Raw genomic sequence first — 19,283 nt, forward strand, 5'->3', positions numbered from 1 at the left:
GAAGGAGTCACTATCAGTCCGAGGCGGTCACTTCATTTAGAAATGTAAAATGGATAAACATTAGGTAACAGACTTGGGTTTTGACATTCTCTGCTCCAAGGACCCACAGTCGGGGACAAACCAACAAGAACGTGGAATATTCTGGAATTGGATGTGCAGCCTACCACTGAGGGCAGGGAGCTTTACAGTGAAGCAAAAACAGAACGACTGTTTAGGAAAATACTGGGACCCTCAAATCCCTCCCCTCCCCAGGCAGCTGCTCCTCTCCCACTTTATTCTATTGCTTAAATAAACCAAAATTAAAAGCCACTGGATTTAAGATACCTTACACAAATACGGGTACCTTACAAACACAGGAGGATTAAGTGAGGGTCTGTGTACAAGAAGGTAGACTCAGTGACGGCACGGACTTGCCATCTGTTTGGTCACTGCTGTGTCCCCATTCCCTACAAGGTGCCTAGCACACAGAGTGTACTCAATAAACATGCAGCAGAGGAGTTTCAGAGAGGAATTTTTACAATCTCCAAGAAAAGAGAACATCAATATCATGGATAGAAAACACGACAGAATATAAAAATCTGAACATCATGGGCACCTGGGTGGCTCAGTCGATTAAGTGTCTGCCTTCGGCTCATGTCATGATCCCAGGGTCCTGGGATCAAGTGCCACATTGGGCTCCCTGCTCAGCAGGGAGTCTTCTTCTCCCTCTACCCCTCCCCTCTGCTTGTGATCTCTCTCTCTCGCTCTCTCTCTCACACACACACCCCCACCCACACACACACATACTCTGTCTCTCAAATAAATAAAATCTTTAAAAAAAAAAAAATCTGAACATCAATCCAGGAGATTCAACATCTGACTAAAAGGACTATCTAGAATGGAAGAATAGAGAAAACTGGAAAGCAGGAGGGATTTACAGAGAAAGAATGCAGGATGTTTTGCAGAACTCAAGTTTCCTGGTTAAAATGCCCATCAGCACAAAAAATGAAAATATCATGGACTATGAATGAAAAGATTCTGAGATTCTATCTAAAAGGTATTTTAGAGAAAGCTCACAGGAATCAGAAATGAGAATGATACAGGACTTCCACAGCAATCCCAAAGCTGAAATATAATGAAATAATGTCTTCTATACTCTGTTGGACATGGTTTCCAACCTAGATTCTACACCTAGCTCAAAGAACAATCAAGATTGAAGATATAATGAAGACATTTTCAGACACAGGAGGTTCTCAAAGTTTACCTCCCCCATATCCTCTTTCCTCTCCTGCTCCTGAGAAAAGGCAACAGGAGAATGAATTCTACCCAGAGAGGGAACATAAGGAAAAGGGAGTCTTGGCATCCAGGAACAGGCAGGGCTACACTGAGGAGCGGACAGGAGAATTCCCAGGATGAGGGCAGAGGGAAGGCCCCCCACGACAGCTGTGCACGGGTCTGCAGAGAAGCAGGTCAGAGGGCGGCAGGGGATCCAAGGGCGCTACCAGCAGGAACAGTTAAAAAAACAAAGGAAAATAAAACTCTTGGTGGATCTGTATGTCCAACTGTACCGAAGTCGGTTCATCTGGGGAGTTTGGGGGTAAATTAATGACAAAAACCAAAAACAGCCAGTAAGTGTCTTTTCACAATTAACTCTAGGAAAAACAAAAGGTTGGATGAAAAAAAGAAACATAACGATAAAATACGGCATGGCTGAGATACCAAAACAAATAGCTTTTGTTAAGTAACCATATCTGGGTAATCAAATGCACATGAGAGACGGGGTAGGAATCTGCTATTTTCCTTATAATACCCGTAAGATTAATACTTTCTAAACTATAGACAAATTGCCTTATAAAATAGAAGTTAAATTTCAAGAAAAAATTTCATCCAAAGAACAACCTATTGTAGACAGTGACTTATCTCATGAAGGGATTATAGATCTTTGGAACAAAAGCATTTAGTCTCACAACAAGAGAGGATTTAGATTTAGATACAAATTTTGCAAAACACTAAGGTAGGTTTTGAAAAGCTAGTTCTCTGCTTAAACTCTTACAAGAAACTGAAATCCATTACATCATGAATAAAACTACAGCACATCAATGCATGTCCTTATGACCTCACCATTCTGCTTTAGCCCTTGTCAATGAAGGGAAAATTAGATAATCAGGCACTTAGTCTCAAATCTCAAAAGTAGCCACCAATAAGGATTAATTACATTACATTAATTACATTAATTCAATAAAAAAAATTCTATTTTTAAAATCAGCCTTGTATGTAAATCTACCTTGTTTTCAAATGAAGCAGGGGTTACAAACTAAGGCGGGGGAGGCCCCAATCCAACCTGCCCCCAGCTCTGTAATACCTACCAGCTAAGAATGGTTTTTATGTTTTTTTTTTTTAATGGTTAAAAAACAGAAAAATCAAAAGAATAATTTTGTGACACATGGAAAAAAAAATCATGAGAATTCAAATCTCAGTGTCCACAGGGAAAGGTTTATTGGAACACAGCCTTGTTTGTTAATGTTTGCATCTACGGCTGCTTTTTACTGACGGTAGACAATGTGTGGCCTGCAAAGCCTAAAATCCTTGCTATCAGGTCCCTTTCAGAAAAAAATTGTTGACCCCTGAACTAGAGGATTCTAGTTTTGAATTTCACTTGAAATGAAACTGAGTCAAATTCATATATAAAAACGTGCAGAGGGGCACCTGGGTGGCTCAGTCGTTAAGCATCTGCCTTCAGCTCAGGTCATGGTCGCAGGGGAACTGGGATCGAGACGCCACCCCCCCCCACCCCGGCATCGCTCAGCAGGAAGCCTGCTTCTCCCTCTCCCAACTCCCTGCTTGTGTTCCCTCTCTCGCTGGGTCTCTGTCAAATAAATAAATAAAATCTTTAAAAAAAAAAAAATGTGCACAGAGTCCTTGAATCAAGAGATGTTTGAATAAAGAACCTTAGAGACAGTCTACACAACCCTTAAAAAAGTCCAGAGGGATTTAATGGTTTGCTTAGGGTCAGTCGGGTAAATGGGAACAGAATCAAGGCTGGAGTCTGATCACATGGCTCCTCTCTTAGATAAGCATCTGTCCCCAAGTTTTAACCCTAAAAAACTCCTTGGTTCGTACTCTACCCTTCAACTTCTTACTCAATCACTTATTTTGTTTTAGTTAAAATGTGCCTTTCAATTTGACGTTTCCCAAATATTTAAAACAAATTCCTGCTGATATTTACTTATGACTATGCCAAAAAAAGCAGCACAGACCACTGATGAAGGACAGTCTTTAGGGTCAGGGAGACCCAGCTTCTGGCTCTGCCCCTGGGGAATCGCTCTGGCCCCAATAATCATCTGACCTTCTCTCAACTTCACCTGTCTCTTCCTTAAAAGTGAGTGTGTGCCTAACTCACAGGAGTGTGGTTAGACTGAATAAAATGGAGGATGTCAAGAACCGAATGTACTGATGGTCACAGAATTCAGAGCTCAAGAAATGTTACCTATTGTACACTGTTTCATGTCCCGATTTTGATACCCATCATTATCCCTGAAGAGCTTCACAGGTAGTGTTCTCAAACTTCACTGTATGTAACAATCACACTGGTGAACTTGTGAGTGCAGATACCCTCAGCCCCACTCCCAGTGACTCTGATTATTTAACCTGGAAAAGGCAGGAATCTGCATTTCCAAGCTCAAGTGTGATTTGGATACAGGTAGTCCATGGAATGGAAACAGTGCTCCTAGATAATGAAAAAGATACCGAGAGGTTAAGAGACGAGCAAAAGCTTAAGTGATCACAGCCTTAATTAAATACAAAATGGCAAGGAGTGAAGGAGTGCTAATTCCTTTGGCTGTTTTTCCTTCCACAACAGTCCTAATTTTTTTTTTTTTTTTTTGCCTTAAACTTATGTTGGGCCCCATAAGTTAATGTTATATACAATATGAAGATTATTTCCCAGTTTATAAAGGTTAGGACTTCCAGTTATACAACCAATTAAATATTTATGGAACTCAAAAAGGTCAGCACTCAGGTCCCCGTAAAACTCCAGTTTTCCATCCTGGATTTCAGCCACACCACCTGTTATTGTCCCCAGAGAATTTAAGGCTGAACCATTTTACTTATTGGTATATTTGCAAACAGAAAGAAAAAAAAAAAAAAACACAGAAAAATAATATGTATTCCGACCTTTCAATACAAACTGAAACAAGCTAAAAATGTGGCTAAACACAAGCATGCAACTATATTCTACCTTGAGAAACCCCGATGGGGAATGAGTGTGAAGCAAATCGCATGCAACAGCTGCCCCTCTGGGTAAGGCTTTTCCAATTAAGTGTCAATTCCAAAACCAGCAACAAAAACAGAGCTGACAGTGGCAAGAGTTTCAGCACGGAAATGTACAGGTTCGAAATTACCTTGCTCCAGTCTAAAGCACAGGGAACGCCTTGCTGCTTCCATCTCTGGAGTCGGGTTATCTAGGACGTGTCTACACCACTGCAAAGGGCTCAGGGATTTCTCTGATGATGTGAATGTCTTTGAAGAGCCAACGTATAACCTTAAAAAAAGAAATCTACATTATAGGTATTATATAGGTATATAGAGATGACCTCCCTTCTAGGGAAAACAACATGTATTTCACAGTTTCTATGGAAACAAAACTCACATTGGATTACTTCAAATACCAAAAGTATTTTTTAACAGGCAAATACCCCCAAATAAAATGTGATGCTTTCTGTAGCTCGGTGGGAAGGAGGACTTCACAAAACTATGAGAACTTAGGTCTCAGAGTCAGAGATCGGAGGCTTTTGTTTTTGAACCAGCCTTGAACAGGCACTGTGATCTGACTACCTCACTTGTGTTCGTACAAAGGAACACTTTCATCTCTTGTCTCTGGCAGCAGAAGGCTACAGTAACTGGGCTAATGTATGTAAACATGACACGGCAAACAAGACAAATTTTATGTGCTTTAAAAAAAACAAGTCTATAAGTGAAAGGCTATTGATTCTCTCAACTCTTAAATAATCAGATACCCCCCATCTCAAATCTGTACTAAACTTGGTATGTGCTTCTTTCTCACAAAAGCCAAACAGCTTCCAAAGATAGGTTTTAGGAAAAAATTGCTTTCAGCATCTATACTATTACATAGTAATGGGTAGAATTCAAAATAACCACCACGAGGCACTTTAAGTTAAAGGTTTTCTCTCTGATATATGGTACTAAGGTAAACTACAGAATATTTTCAGTCACAGGGTTATACAAAAAGAGTTAATCTTTTCAGTTGACTAAAAAAAGAGAATTATAATCCCTGCTTCTAGTAATTAACTTTATTTACAAAGCTGTATTGTAATTACAAATCGCATTAAAGTAACACTCCTTTAAACAAAGTTACCATAATTCTAATGAGTACATATTCTTGAAATATCATGCTTCATTATTCACTCTCATACCCTTATAGTCAGGAGCCCCCACCTGTCAAGATAATTTCTCAGCTATCCAAGACGGTTGAGGAATGGTACTATTCTTCAGTAAAATCTTCTTACAGATCAGAGGTTGGCAAACTTTTTCTATAAAGGGGTAGCTAGTCAGTATTTAGGCTTTGTGGGACACAGTCTCTGTCACAAGCCCTCAATTCCACCACGGCAGCCCCAAAGCATCACAGATGACATGTAATGTGAATAAGTAGGCTGTGTTCCTATAAACTATTTATAGACACGGAAACTTGAATTTCCCGTAATTTTCAATGTCATGAATTAGTATTCTTCGTTTTTTTTTTTTTTCAGTCATTTAAGAATGTAAAAATCTTGCTGACCAGCCATACACACCATGCCGCAGGGCCAGCTTGCCCCCAAGACACAGTCTGCTAACTCCTGTTACAGGTGCAGATTCTAAAATGTCGTTTAATCGATTCAGGAGTAATCCTAATATATCATTCTTCCCTTGGTGGACCACGGGCCTCCCTTCATCAAGAGTATATGGATTATTCGTGGGCCCACCTCAGTCTACTCTGACAAGATTCATACCTACCTATGTAAATCCATCCTTTCACCCTCCCTTGCTCAAAGACCCCTGAAGAGCCCAGTGCTGGGTGGGTAGCTCCGCTTCCCCAAGTAAAGGCTAGTCTAAGTCAGCTGTTCTCAATCTTTGGTGCATCGAAATCTCTTAGTGGGCTTGTTAAAACACAAATTGCTAACACTCGACTGCAGGCAGGTCTAACCTACCCGACTCAGAAGGTTTGGAATGTGGTCCAAGAACGTGCAGGTGTAACAAGTTTCCAGGTGATGCTGACGCCACTGCCTGGAGCCCTCACCTGGAGACGGGCGCGCTGGGCTAAGCCGCCCTGAGGCACTCCAGCGTCCCTGTTCGCCCCATCACTGGCATGAGCGCAAGCCCTGGCCACAGTTCTAGCCACTGAAAACTAGCAGGAAGTACCCAGATGAGCAAGTTTCTCCTCATTTCTAAAGTAGTCACAAAAGACCTAAGTATATGCTGCCTACAACATATGCACTTTAAATATAACCACACGGGTGAAAAGTAACCACACTGTTAAAAGTAAAATGCCCACAACGAAAAGCCCAGGCCCAGAAGGTTTCACTGCTGAATTCTACCAAATATCAGAGAAAAGAAATTGAAGACCAATATGCCTCATAAACGCAGAAGCAAAAAATCTGGATATTTTAGCAAATGGAGTCCAACCATATATAAAAGGGGTACTTCATCATTACGAAGTAGGGTTTATCCCAGGAATGAAAGGTTGGCTTAACAATCAGTGTAGCTTACCACAGAAAAGGCATATGATAATCTCAACAACAACAAAGCATCTGACATCCATCCCTGATAAAAACTCTCAGCAAATTAAGAAGGAAACACATTTGATCTGATTAAAGGCATCTACAAAAACAGCATTTTTAATAGTGAAAGACTGAACGCGCTTCCCCTAACATCAGGAACAAAACAAGGACTAGAGGTTCTAGCTAGTGCAATCACGCAATAAATAAAAACATTTAGACTGGAAGTAAATAATCTATGTTTATTCACAGATTACATGATTATCTATGTAAAAAATCCGAGGAACCTACAAAAAAGATACTCGAACTAATGAGGGAGTTTAGGAAAAAGACTGTAGCATACCAGAACATACAAGAGTTAAGTGCATTTCTATACTAGCCACAATCAGTATTTTAGAAATTTCACTTCCCATTTACACAAAAACCATAAAGGATAAATCTGATAAAGGATAGCAAGCCCTATAACGCTAAAAACTACAAAACATTCTGAGAGAAATTAAAGATATAAATGGAAAGACAGACCATGTTCACGGATCAGAAGACTAAATATTGTTAAGATGTCGATTATCCTTCAATGTACCCATTTAACAAAATCCCAAAACTGAAGTTTTCTTGAACAAGAAAGTTCAAGTCTTTCTTGAAGAAATGTGAAAGCTGATTCTAAAATTCATATGGAAATGCCAAGATCCTAGAATAGTCAAAACCACCTTGAAAAAACAATGAAGTTGGAGAGCTACCACTGAGTGGGACACGTTACAAAGCTACAGCGGTAAGGACAGTTTAGTAGGACATGAAGACAGATCAATGGAGAAACAAGATGGCCCAGAACTGTACACATACGGAAAACTGATTCTTGACAAAGTATAAAGACAATTCAATGAAGAAAAGATAGCCTTTTGAGCAAATCATGCTGAAACACATGGATATCTATATACAAAAAATAAATTTTGAGCCATACTTCACACAATATCCAAAGTTAAAACAGATTTACAAAAATGTCAAACCTGGAACTATAAAATTTTTAAAAGAAACCATAGGCAAAGTCCTTGTGTCGGCAATTATTTCTTAGAATTTCTTACATGGAAAAATATCCATAAAAGAAAAAAATTTTTATCAATTGGACTTCACTAAAATTAAAATTATAACTTTGCTCCTTGAAAGACACTAATAGAATAAATGATAAACCACAGATTGGGTAAAAATATTTGCAAATCACATATCTGATAAAAAAAACTTTTATGTACAATATACATAAGAACTCTGCAAACTCAGTAATAAGCAACCCAATTTTTAAAAATGGATAAAAGATTTGAACAGACATTTCACCTAAGAAAATCTATGGATGGCAAATGGCACACAGAAAATATGCTCCTCCTTTGTCATGAGGGAAATGCAAAGTAGAACCACTCTGAGGTACTACACACCTATCAGAATGGCTGAAATTAAAAAGACTGGCCATGGCAAGTATGATGAGTGCAACTGAAACTTTCATACGGTGCTGGCATAAACATGAAATAGCCTAGCCACTTTGGGAAAGATTTTGGCAGCTTCCTAAGAAGTTAACATACACCTACTCTCTGTTCCAGCCTCTCAACAGCATTAAGTATTTATCCAAAAGACATGAACGCATGCGTCCACACAAAGGCTAATTTGTAATAGCCAAAACTTGAAAATGGCCCAAATGTTCATTAAAAGACAAATGGATAAAAAAAAAAAAAACATTGTTATATCCATAGTCTAATAGTTCTCACAAAAAGGAATGGACTATTGATTCATGTAACACCACAGAATTTCAAATTATCTTGATTGTAAGAAGCCAGACCAAAAACAAATGAAAAATGGTACATACTATATAATTTCACAGATATGAAAGTATAGGAAAATGCAAAATAATCTAGACTGACAGAAAGCAGACCAGCGGTTGGATGCCTTGATGGGAAGTAGGCAGGAGCAGGAGAGAGGGAATACAAAGGGCCACAAAGAAACTTGGAGCATTAAGATATGTTCACTCTCTCGACTCTAGTGATGGTTTTATGGGTGTGTGTATATGTCAAAACCTAGCAAATAGTACATTTTAATACATGCACCTTTTACTTCACTTATACCTCAATAAAGCTTTAAAAAAAAATTAACGAGACAGGAACTGTTTTGTGTCCTTCAATGTCCTTGAGACTGGAGTAGCCATTCCAGGTGAATCAGGTAGATTCAGGTGAAACAAACAAGCAGGTGCCCCAGCCCTGACATAAAGGAGCCACTAAATCAGTCAACCACGGAAACTTACTTATTTTATTTGTTTTAGAGGTGAGGGGAGAGACAGAGATGGCAGGGAGAGGGAGAGAGAGAGACAGAGAATCTTAAGCAGGCTCCACACCCAGTGTGGAGCCCAACACAGGGCTTGATCTCACGATCCTGAGATCATGACCTGAGCCGAAATCAAGAGTCGGCTACTTAACTGACTGAGCCCCCAGGTGCCCTTTATTTTTTACTTACCTTCTTTTTTTTTAGAGAGGGAGAGAATGGAACTTATCTTTAGACTTCTTTAGTAAGTTATCCCCACTGTTTGATACACACACAAATTCATGTCACTGCCTGAGTCTCTGCTTGTTCTCAAATGCCTCTCAAGGCCTCCTGAAACTACTGGGTGAAGCACTGTTCTGCTCATTACCTCTAGCATCGTAAAAAGAACTGCTCATATCTTCTATTAGCTTCCACCAACCAGGTTGCCTCAGGATTAGGTACTCCCACCAGTTGGATTTTTTTCTGGTAGTTTCTTGTGGGGTGCTTTTGCTTATAGGGGAACTCTGTAAGATTTCCTTTATCCCTTAGGGCTTATGTCATTTAGTTCTTTCATTTGACCACACAGACTTGTGGCGTATTCAAAAAGCAGTGCTCACTCCCACCACTGAGAACATCACAACCTAAGACCAGAGGCTGGCCCAGAGGCGCTGACTTCAGGCACACCAAATTTAGCCGAAGGAGGGATGAAGTACTTTACTGAACCAGAGAGATGAAATGAACATCTACATGTTGGCTGGTTAAAACCCTAGCCCCATTTTCCCTTTACATTCCTAGAATTGACTGCATTACTTTTATCTCCCAGGAGTACAGAAGCTTGTGTGGGGAGACAGATGAACCCAAGAGAAGACCTAGAAATACCGAAACTTGAACTGGCTACCCATCCAATCACTTGGTAAAGAGCTCCACCCATGCAGAGCTTTAGATCAACTTCAATACCTCCCTCTTTGAGTATAAACAGATCATCAATGACACCAGATACTTATTCATTTTAAATAGAAGACCGAGACTAAAAGTAGAGGGGAAAAAGAACTGAGGAAACAATGCAGAGAACTGATGAAAAATCCAAGACAACCATAATTGGTATCATCTGAGAGAAAAAGTTACATTCACACACACACACACACACACACACACACACATTAAAAAAAGAAACAGTTTCTTCATTTTTGGAAAATGAAACTATTTTAGCAGAAACAAAAAATTCAATAAGTGAGTTTGAAAGATCAAGTTGAAAAAGTCTCCCAGATGCAAAACAAAGACACAGATTTACAATGAAAGACAAATAAAAAAATTAAAATGATTGCACCAGTTGGGCCTACATCTGATTATTACAAGTTCTAAAACACACATGCATACACATACACACACACGGAGAGAAGGTTATTTAAACAAAAAGCAGAAAATTTTGAGAATTGAAGGCAAGCCATTGAGTTCTAAAGTGAGAACACCCAAAAATGTCCAGTACAACAAATAGAGAGGCCCATACCAAGGTACAACATGGCATTTTAGAAAACTAGGGATAAAGGACGCTAAAAAAGAAGTCAAGAGGGCGCCTGGGTGGCTCAGTTGTTAAGCATCTGCCTTCGGCTCAAGTCATGATCTCAGGGTCCTGGGATCGAGCCCCACATTGGGCTCCCTGCTCAGCGGGAAGCCTGCTTCTCCCTCTCCCACTCCCCCTGCTTGTGTTCCCTCTCTCACTGTGCCTCTGTCAAATAAATAAAATCTTTAAAAAAAAAAAAAGAAGAAAGATTAGGTATCCAAATTACAGCACACTTCAATATCTAAAACATAATAAAAATTAGAACAAAATGAAACAATGCCTTCAAACATAAGAGAAAGTGACTTAGGCTTTTTATACCCAGCCCCACTAGGAATCTTTCATGAGGACAGAATACAGACATTTTAAAATAAACAGGATTTCACACTGTACTTCTCATATATACGCCCTTTCTCAGAAAACTATTGGAGGCTGTGCCCCACCTTACTGGAATAATCGAAATATGAAGACAAAGAATCTTAGAAATGGGAGGTCCCACATAAGCAAGAAACCTAAGAAATTCCCATTAATACAGCACTGTGCATGCAGCCTAAGAAGCAAACAGTAAAGACTGGAGCAATGGGCTTAAGAGTTCCAGAAGGGATGGCATTACAAAATAAATTTTTAAAAACAGATTTATGAGACTGTCAAATATGTATGACCTTATCAAGGAATTTATTGCTCCAGCAGAGTATGTGGAAAAGTAATTAGTAATAGGGATTAAAGAAATTGAAGGGGGAAAAGAGAGGCCATTACTAACTCTTGGAGGAACAAACGGATTAGAGGACAATAAATGTAACGTACAATTAACAGGGTTCAGTTAAAACTATTACAATACAGACATTATATAGGATTTAACACAAAAATTATGAAAACCATTATGAGAAGGGAAAGAAGATATTGGTGGTTTGGGGGTGAGGAGAAGAGGGCTTAGTCTTCATCTTCCAAAACAAGTCTGCAGATGCCTAAGATCATATAGTACAAATGACTGTTCAGAAATAAAGAGCAAAAGAAACAACTATATTATCAAATGATGCCTAAGTGGAGGACTCAAAGGTAGGAATGACAGAGGACTGCTCCTTTCTGTAAAAAGCCTTGCTATTTACATCCTATTTATTACATCACTTTCATAAAACTTCAGAAGCACTGTGCAAAGCATGGTATTAAGACAAGGGATCATTTTCAGAGTCAGTCTCCGAATGTACCCAGGATAGCTTTGAGCCTCCTATTTCTATGGGGAGGCCTAGAGCTGGACCTAACGAAAGAAGAAAAAGGCAGATGACAATCATGTAGCTACAAACTCCTTGAGTATGACAACCCCAAAATTAGATAAAACTTGGATTTCTCTTAAATGGTTCCAATCTTCCAAAAAGTCATAAAAAATCACCTTGTTTGTTGTCATTACAATATCCTATTTTGCCATCATTAATACAACATACCTCCTACTGACTTACAAACTGCTCTTTCAACTTCTATAGCTCCACCAATGAAACTGTATTAGAATCTGACAAGATACAAGAAAAACCTTCATCGAAAACTTGAGAATTCCTCAAATATTAGAAAAGCTATCTTTTAAAACGTCACACTCTAATTTTCCTTAACGTTGCCTCAAGAACTTCCAAAGGCACAGGACTAGAAACGATTAGCTTCCTCATAGAATCTCTTCTTTTCCATACATTTCACATTCTGGATGCCCTCACTTAAAACACGTGTTTAACACTGGGAGGACAGGAATAACACAAAGCCCACCACAATAATAACCTGAGTGCTTCAAAGGAAGTATTACAACTACCTAGGGGAAAAAAAAGAAAAGTCCGTTATTCTCAAGTAAATGTTTGGTTCTAAAGTCATCCTTCTGATAGGACAAAAACAAATGGTAACGACAAAATACATACATATATGTTTTACATACCTATCACTGAGAAGGAATATCTGGCAATGAAGAGCCTTCAATCATCACAAGATCTACTTTAAGGCAAGCTAGAACACCAGCACTGATGAGCACAATCAATCAATCTTCAGTTGGGCTAAAGTGCGTGATTCACTAGCACCCACCGGGATCACACCGGTCAGCCACGCAAAGCAAACCCACCCCGACTAAGCTATTAAAAGGACACACGAAGTGCAGACTGGAGTTATGGAACGGTCCTACAGCACTCTCTCTCCCCATCCCGCAACAGTTAGGGCTCGATTCTATTTCGGTGTCTCACTGCAAGGTTTCGAAGACCTCAGCACATACTCCACTCAACTCCATTTGCCTCTAGAAAACACTGCGGTTTTCAATTAGCACTGTCACAAAGTGAAGCACCCTCTGGTCTTTTCACTGAAAATCAATTACGGAAAAAGAACAGTTCAGGTGGTCTAATTTAACTGTGCCATATGCATAGTACAAGGTGTTCAGCAGCTTTGATGGAATTGGCAAGGATTTTAGCCAGCTGTCCGGGGTCTTGGAGTTACACTCGAAAGATGAATATCTCATTCATTAAATTTTCCTTAATTTGTACATAGCACCCTTTTCCCCTTATATAATTATGAACTCTTCTCCTGTCCTCTCCCATTGGGCAAGTTCAAAATCTCTGCCACATCCCTTTTACGTAAGTTTCAATATTCTTCTAATTGCCACTCCACTAAAATAAAGGCCCTAAAGGACTGTATTTTATGCTAGCTAGCATATTATCATCTTGACTTTTTCTGAATATAGACTTGTCTTCCTGACTGAGGTGTGCAAGACCTGACTTTCCCCAGTGCTACCCTATCTTCAGAGAGCTGGGCTCTTCCACCTGCTTTCCTCAAGACCATTTTGCTTCCAAATGGTATAAAATGGAGTTTTTCTAACTGTGACCATAATGCACAAATACATTTATTATTTAACCCAGGGCACACACATGCAAAACTGAAATAAGTTTAATGAAGACAAATTTGTATTGCAAGATATAATGCATTCTGATTTTATATTCTGCTCTTCATTTTTTAAAAAAGAAATGCAAGTCAATCCACTAAACTGACTTTATGACACACTAATGGTCATAACCAAGCTCAGGAAAAATATCAGTGGTGTAAACACTTCCGAATCTGGATAAACAATTTGAACTGTGGTTTTAACCAACCTTTCAATAAATAACTAGAGGAGTTTTGTTTTTTTTTTTTTTTTAAGATTTATTTGAGAGAGAGAGAGAATGAGAGAAAGAGCACAAGAGGGGGGAGGGTCAGAGGGAGAAGCAGACTCCCCGCCGAGCAGGGAGCCCGATGCGGGACTCGATCCAGGGACTCCAGGATCATGACCTGAGCCGAAGGCAGTCGCCTAACCAACTGAGCCACCCAGGCGCCCTAGAGGGGGTTTTGTAAGTCATTTCACCTCGGAGCTTCAGTCCCTCAATCATGAAATAGGAGAGCTGAAACAGGTCATGGAAAGGTCTAGTATGTAGTTACCAACTTCCTGCTCCTCTTGCCACTTCACACCAATCTGCTTTCTTTTCCTGATACCCTGGTCCTTCTCAGCCTAGTGACACTGGGACAGTGATCTGGAAAACGTCCTTCCATACACACTGGCAAATCATCCAGTCACATGCCCCCAGGTACGCATCAAAATTGCGATCCTTGGAGCTTATCTGCTCCTGATATTCAGAGATTGCCCCCTTTACTTTCTAGCCTATGGTCCTCTGGAGAGCCTAAGGCTGTCAAACTAGTAGCGGTCACTGAAAAATCCATATGGCAGGATGTGAAGTTTATTATGGGATTATAACAAATTGGACTTGAGAATTAAGGCTCCAGGGGGCGCCTGGGTGGCTCAGTCGGTTATGATTTCGGCTCAGGTTACGACCTCAGGGTTGTGGGATCAAGCCCTGCATGGGGCTCCATGCTCAGTGGGGACTCTGCTTGAGATGCTCCCTCTGCCCCTCTCCTCTCCCTGTTCATGCACACTCACTCTTTTTAAAATAAATAAATCTTTGAAAAAAAATTAAGGTCCTGGAACCACAATCTAATTTCCTGAGACATTTACTTCCCAGCAGCCCTGTGCTAAGGTTAAAGAAAAATCAAACAACTTAAATTCAACTGAAATATTTGAAGAAATGAGACAACTGTTTTGTTCCAAAGATTTTCATCAAAATGAAAAGCAGAACACACTATCCTCATAAAGTTTTGGTTTTTTGTCAACAGAAGATACTTACAGGTTAAATAATTGTTTGGAAAAAAAGACCCAAGAGAACTGATTGACTGTTCATTAACTAATGAACTGTCATCAAGCAAATATTGATTCTACAATTCACTGTTTTCCTTCTACACATAATTCTTGAGCCAAGGGTTGCCAGGTTGTTAATAAAAGGTGAAGACTTACAGTCCAAGGTTTTATTAGGGAAAAAAAAATGGGACTTACGTGAAAGAACTTCTAAAATGTTCAAAGATTAATCTACGTTTGTGAACTTTCTTTCCTGAAGACAAGACATCTTAGCAGGAAGTACTATTCTAAATAATATCAATTTTGTTTAACGCATTAGGATGAAATCATGATTAAAATGCATGAAAAATTATAGGGGAAACAGCTGACAGTAAGCTAGTCCTTAACAAACACGGTTACTTTAACAACGATGCAACTTTACAGGGAGACAAAGATGTCCAAGATATGTTCAGTGAAAGGTAAGTAAAAAAACTGATGTGTATATATTTGCATAGTGATTTGAATAATTATGTTTTTTATCTTGGAGGATCTACAGAATGTTAACAGTTAAACTCTGAATCATGGTAGTGGACTGAGGACAAGAGGGAAGACTCCTGTGACTTCATACTCACATCTGTGGGGGTTTTTTTTTCTTCCACAGTGAAAATGTAAAACTATTTTTAAGTATTTTTAAAATAATCAGGTCAACACTACAGTTGTTTCTTAACAGGGGAAATTAAAATAAGTTGCCTCCCTGCAAACGTACTAGGCAATCCAAATGAAAAACACCCTATTTGTGAGACTACAGGACAGGGACATAGTCTGCAGCGATGAAGGAACGTCAGAGAGCTTTGCAAGCAGTAACAATTGGGTTAAACTTTGAGAATTAGACCTGTTATTTGTTCATCAATAAGCCAAAATATTGCAATACAAAAATATTTTAATGTGTAAGATGCCAGGACAGGAAGTTTTCTGTAAATCAGAATGACCTTAAAGTTTTTTTTAATTACATCCCACCTAAGAGTAATGATCCCTCCATTTTTCCACATGGGATTCTAATCCTAAATTTGTTTTGAGAAAGGCCACAAAACAGTGTGCCCCTTGTCTGTGGGAACATCTGCAGCGTGTCAAGGCACTGATTTATGTACTCCCCTAAATACTTGATGAGTGAAATTAGTAGAACCTGCTGTACTTCACATTCACTTCAAACCATCTGAAGTGCTAAGAGTAATCCCACTAAGCAGGTCATTTTTTCCCAAAGTTATTCCAATACTATTTTGACAAAAAATAAACTACAAAAAGCCTACATATCAAAATTCTAGCAGTAGTTGGATGATAACTAAGTAGGCAGAAGTCCATTCAATGGAAGAAAATATTACAATTATATTAACTATGTATATACTACCCCAATTGAATACACTTACAAAATAGTAAGTATATAATATTTTTAAAAATGCTAACATTTTTAATGCACAGGATTGATGCCCATCAAAAATACAAACGTTACCATTTAAGTACGTATCTCCAGAAAAGGCCAAGTGGGGCACTAAATCAAGGTAACGTAATTTGAAAGTAGCATAAGGGCTTATAGTCTTTATAACCTAAGAATGACCACCATGAGAGCATTTTCTAGTACCATGTTCGGGTTGAAACTCAGTTTATAACATAGCCTGGGCTTCACAAAAACAAAGGTGTCATTTCTGAAGAAAGGCTTAAAGCTCCCCAAAGTGGTGAGTTGTTTTGATCTTTACAACCTGAGCTACCAGCACAGCTGCCCACAGGTAGAGTACTGAGGAGGAGGAGGAGGAGGATGCTTTATTGTAGCTCCATACATTTTGATGCTCTGAATCAACCCAATTAGTTAATGCACCTTACAGTCGGAGTTCTCACTAAGAGTATAAGGGAACACCACAGGTCTCAACAGAAAACCAGTAAGGTTCTCCGTCTCCCATTCCCCCTGTGCGATCATGCAACAGGACCACAGATAAAGTGAGGAAAACCCAGCTTGCAAAAACAGGAAGGGTCCTAAGTAGAAGGACCCAAGATAAAAGGACAACTGTTCTTCATGGGGCCGCAGGTATGGAAAGGTGAATGCTGTTCATTTTCCCTGCAGGAATTTAAGTCTGACCTTCTCTGAGGCTTCTACTCAGCTTACCATGTCCCACTACCTCTCCTGATGGAGGAAAGCAAACGAACCAACCAAAAGAAGTCAGTTATGAAAGGACTTACTCCATGAGAAAACAGCATGAAAAATAAGGGAATTAGACACCCCCCACCAAAGTTGCTCATTGATGGAAAGTAGAAAGAGCTAACCAGATTTCAAAGGAAAAGATGCCTCCAGCTACAAGTTTTCTGATAACCAACTTAGGTTTCTATAATAAGAGTAATGATCCCTCCATTTTTCCACATGGGATTCTATAATAATAGAAACCTAAGTTGGTTATCAGAAAACTTGTTTTATTTTTTATTATTATTTTTATTAGAATTAGAATAAAGAAGCTTTATTATTATTAAAGCTTCTTGAATCTCACTTTTCTTCAACCAACGGTTCGATTTTAAAAATTAAAGATCCTTGGTTTCTAAGTAACAGTGCTTTCAAGTTGCCCACTCCGTTCCCTGCAAAAGCCCTCCTTTTTGACACCATTACTGACAAGTAAAGCCAGTGAGGGCAGCAGATTTCAAAAAGCAAGTCTTTGAAATGAGACGCTATCAACGAAAATGAGGACATGCGACTACACAACTCCAACTGCGGGCACGAATCTCTGAGGAGAGATCCATCACTAGGAGGCTTGGGATGCCACGGCAGGAGACAACACGCAAATCCTGTCCAGCGTTCGTTTGGGAGGAAAGACCAGGAACAGTCACAGACTGAGGCCAACCCCTACCCAACCCCCGCTACTCCCAAGAATGACGAGGGGGAAAGCAGGGCTGAGTAACAAAAAGACCGCACGGATTTTTCAGTTAATGCTAACAGGGAGCCTGGGACCGAATCATCAGCCGAGAGCAGAAGATGGGGAGATGGAGGGGACCAATTCATCCCCAGCTGGGTCAGCCTGAGCTATGAGAAACAGGTTTCCGCCCTCGCGAAAAGCCTCCGCTCCTCGCCGAGCTGGGCACCTGCCAGCCACCACGTCCGGGGGCAATGGCGAGGTCCCCCTCTCCCTCCCTGCCCCCCCCCCCCGCCGTCCCCGGGCCTCCGAGGCCGGGGTCCCGGGGGAGGGAGCGGCGGCAATACCAGGTGTAGTCGTCCTCGTCCCGCCAGGCGGCTACGCTCTCCAGGTCCAGCGGCTCCACCTCGTCCAGCAGCGTGGGGGGCGGCGAGGGCGGCGCGGTGGCTCCCCCCGGCGGCGTCCCCGCGCCCCCCGGCTCCAGCCCGCCGCCGCCCGCGCCGAAGAAGCCCGCCGCCGGCTTGAAGTAAACGAAGGGCGCCTCGGGGGGCTGCGCCAGGCTGCAGAGCAGGGAGGGCGCCGGGCTGGGCAGGCAGTAGGTCCCCGAGAACGCGGGGCTGGAGCCGCCGCTGCCGCCGCCCCCGGCGCCCAACGCCAGCCCGAGCCCCAGGCCCCCCGCGGCGGCGGCGGCCGGGGGGCTCCGCGGACCCAACGGGCTGCAGGCCCCGGCGGGGGGCGGCGCGGCGGGCGGCGGCGGCGGCGGCAGCAGCAGCAGGTGCGGGGCGGCGGCCGCGCTAGCCGCCCGGCTCCGCAGCTGCTCGTTCTGCTTCTCCAGCTTGCGCACTAGCTCCTGCAGCTTCTTCACCTCCAGCTCCGCGTTCACCACCGGCCCGGAGCCCGCTCCGGAGCCGCCCCCTGCCGAGGCGCATTTCACCTGCTCCGCCATCATCGTGGGCCCCGAAGGCGCCGCGGCCGCCGGGGGCGGCAGCGGGGGAGGGGGGGGCAGAGGGTGCGCGCCGCCGCGCCTGCTCCTCGGGCCGCGGGGAGGCTACGGCTCCTTCCCTGCCGCCCGGGCCCGGGGCGCCGACCACGCTGGGGCAGAGGCCGAGCCGGCTGTTCGCATCAGCACCGGGCCCCAGCCCCCGGCCGAGGCAGCCGCCGCCAAACAGCTCTGCACATGCTCAGAGCGTCCCTCCAGTCCCCTGGGCGCCGCGGCGGCTCCGGGTTTTAGCCGCGGCCCCGGGGCGGGGCGGGGCGCGAACGCCGGGTGGGCGGGGCCGGTGGAGGACCTGCGGGGGTGGAAAGAGGCGCTCGCGAGGGCGGGGCAGGCAGCGGGGGCGGGCGCCCCCCGCCCCCCCGCCCCCGCCCCCGCCCCCGCCACCTAGGCCTAGGTGCCTGATTGGACCTGGGCTGAGCTTTCCCGCCACAGGCCCTTCCGCAGCTGCGGAAAGAGCCAACTGCGCGGACCTCTGAGCCGGGGTTCCCCAAAAGCCGCCGCAGGTGTCTGCGCTAGAGGAGTGCACCCGGCGCCCGCTGGTTTGCTACGGTCCGAGAGCACTTGTGCTCAATGACCTTAGCCACTAAGCACTGGCAAATGAAACCTGTGAAGAACCAGAGGGCCAGGGGACGTTATCCTAAGGGCTGAAAAGTGAAAA

At 42.3% G+C, this 19,283-nt stretch overlaps 1 protein-coding gene across 1 annotated transcript in view; it reads right to left on the reverse strand.

Moving 5' to 3' along the window:
- The window catches only part of SLAIN1 (SLAIN motif family member 1), a 58,153-nt gene extending 39,326 nt beyond the window's left edge, over window positions 1-18,827 (reverse strand). The window contains exons 1-2 of the mRNA XM_035003213.1: window positions 17,976-18,827; window positions 4,380-4,519 (exon numbers count right to left, since the gene is read on the reverse strand). Coding sequence (XP_034859104.1) covers window positions 4,380-4,519; window positions 17,976-18,577 — 742 coding nt within the window. The 5' untranslated portion in view covers window positions 18,578-18,827. The remainder of the gene's footprint in view (window positions 1-4,379; window positions 4,520-17,975) is intronic.
- Window positions 18,828-19,283: the final 456 nt, after the last annotated feature.

This window comes from Mirounga leonina, unplaced genomic scaffold, assembly GCF_011800145.1.
Source record: "Mirounga leonina isolate KUSES-001 unplaced genomic scaffold, KU_Mleo_1.0 Mir_127, whole genome shotgun sequence".
In the NCBI taxonomy this organism is placed as follows: Eukaryota; Metazoa; Chordata; class Mammalia; order Carnivora; family Phocidae; genus Mirounga; species Mirounga leonina.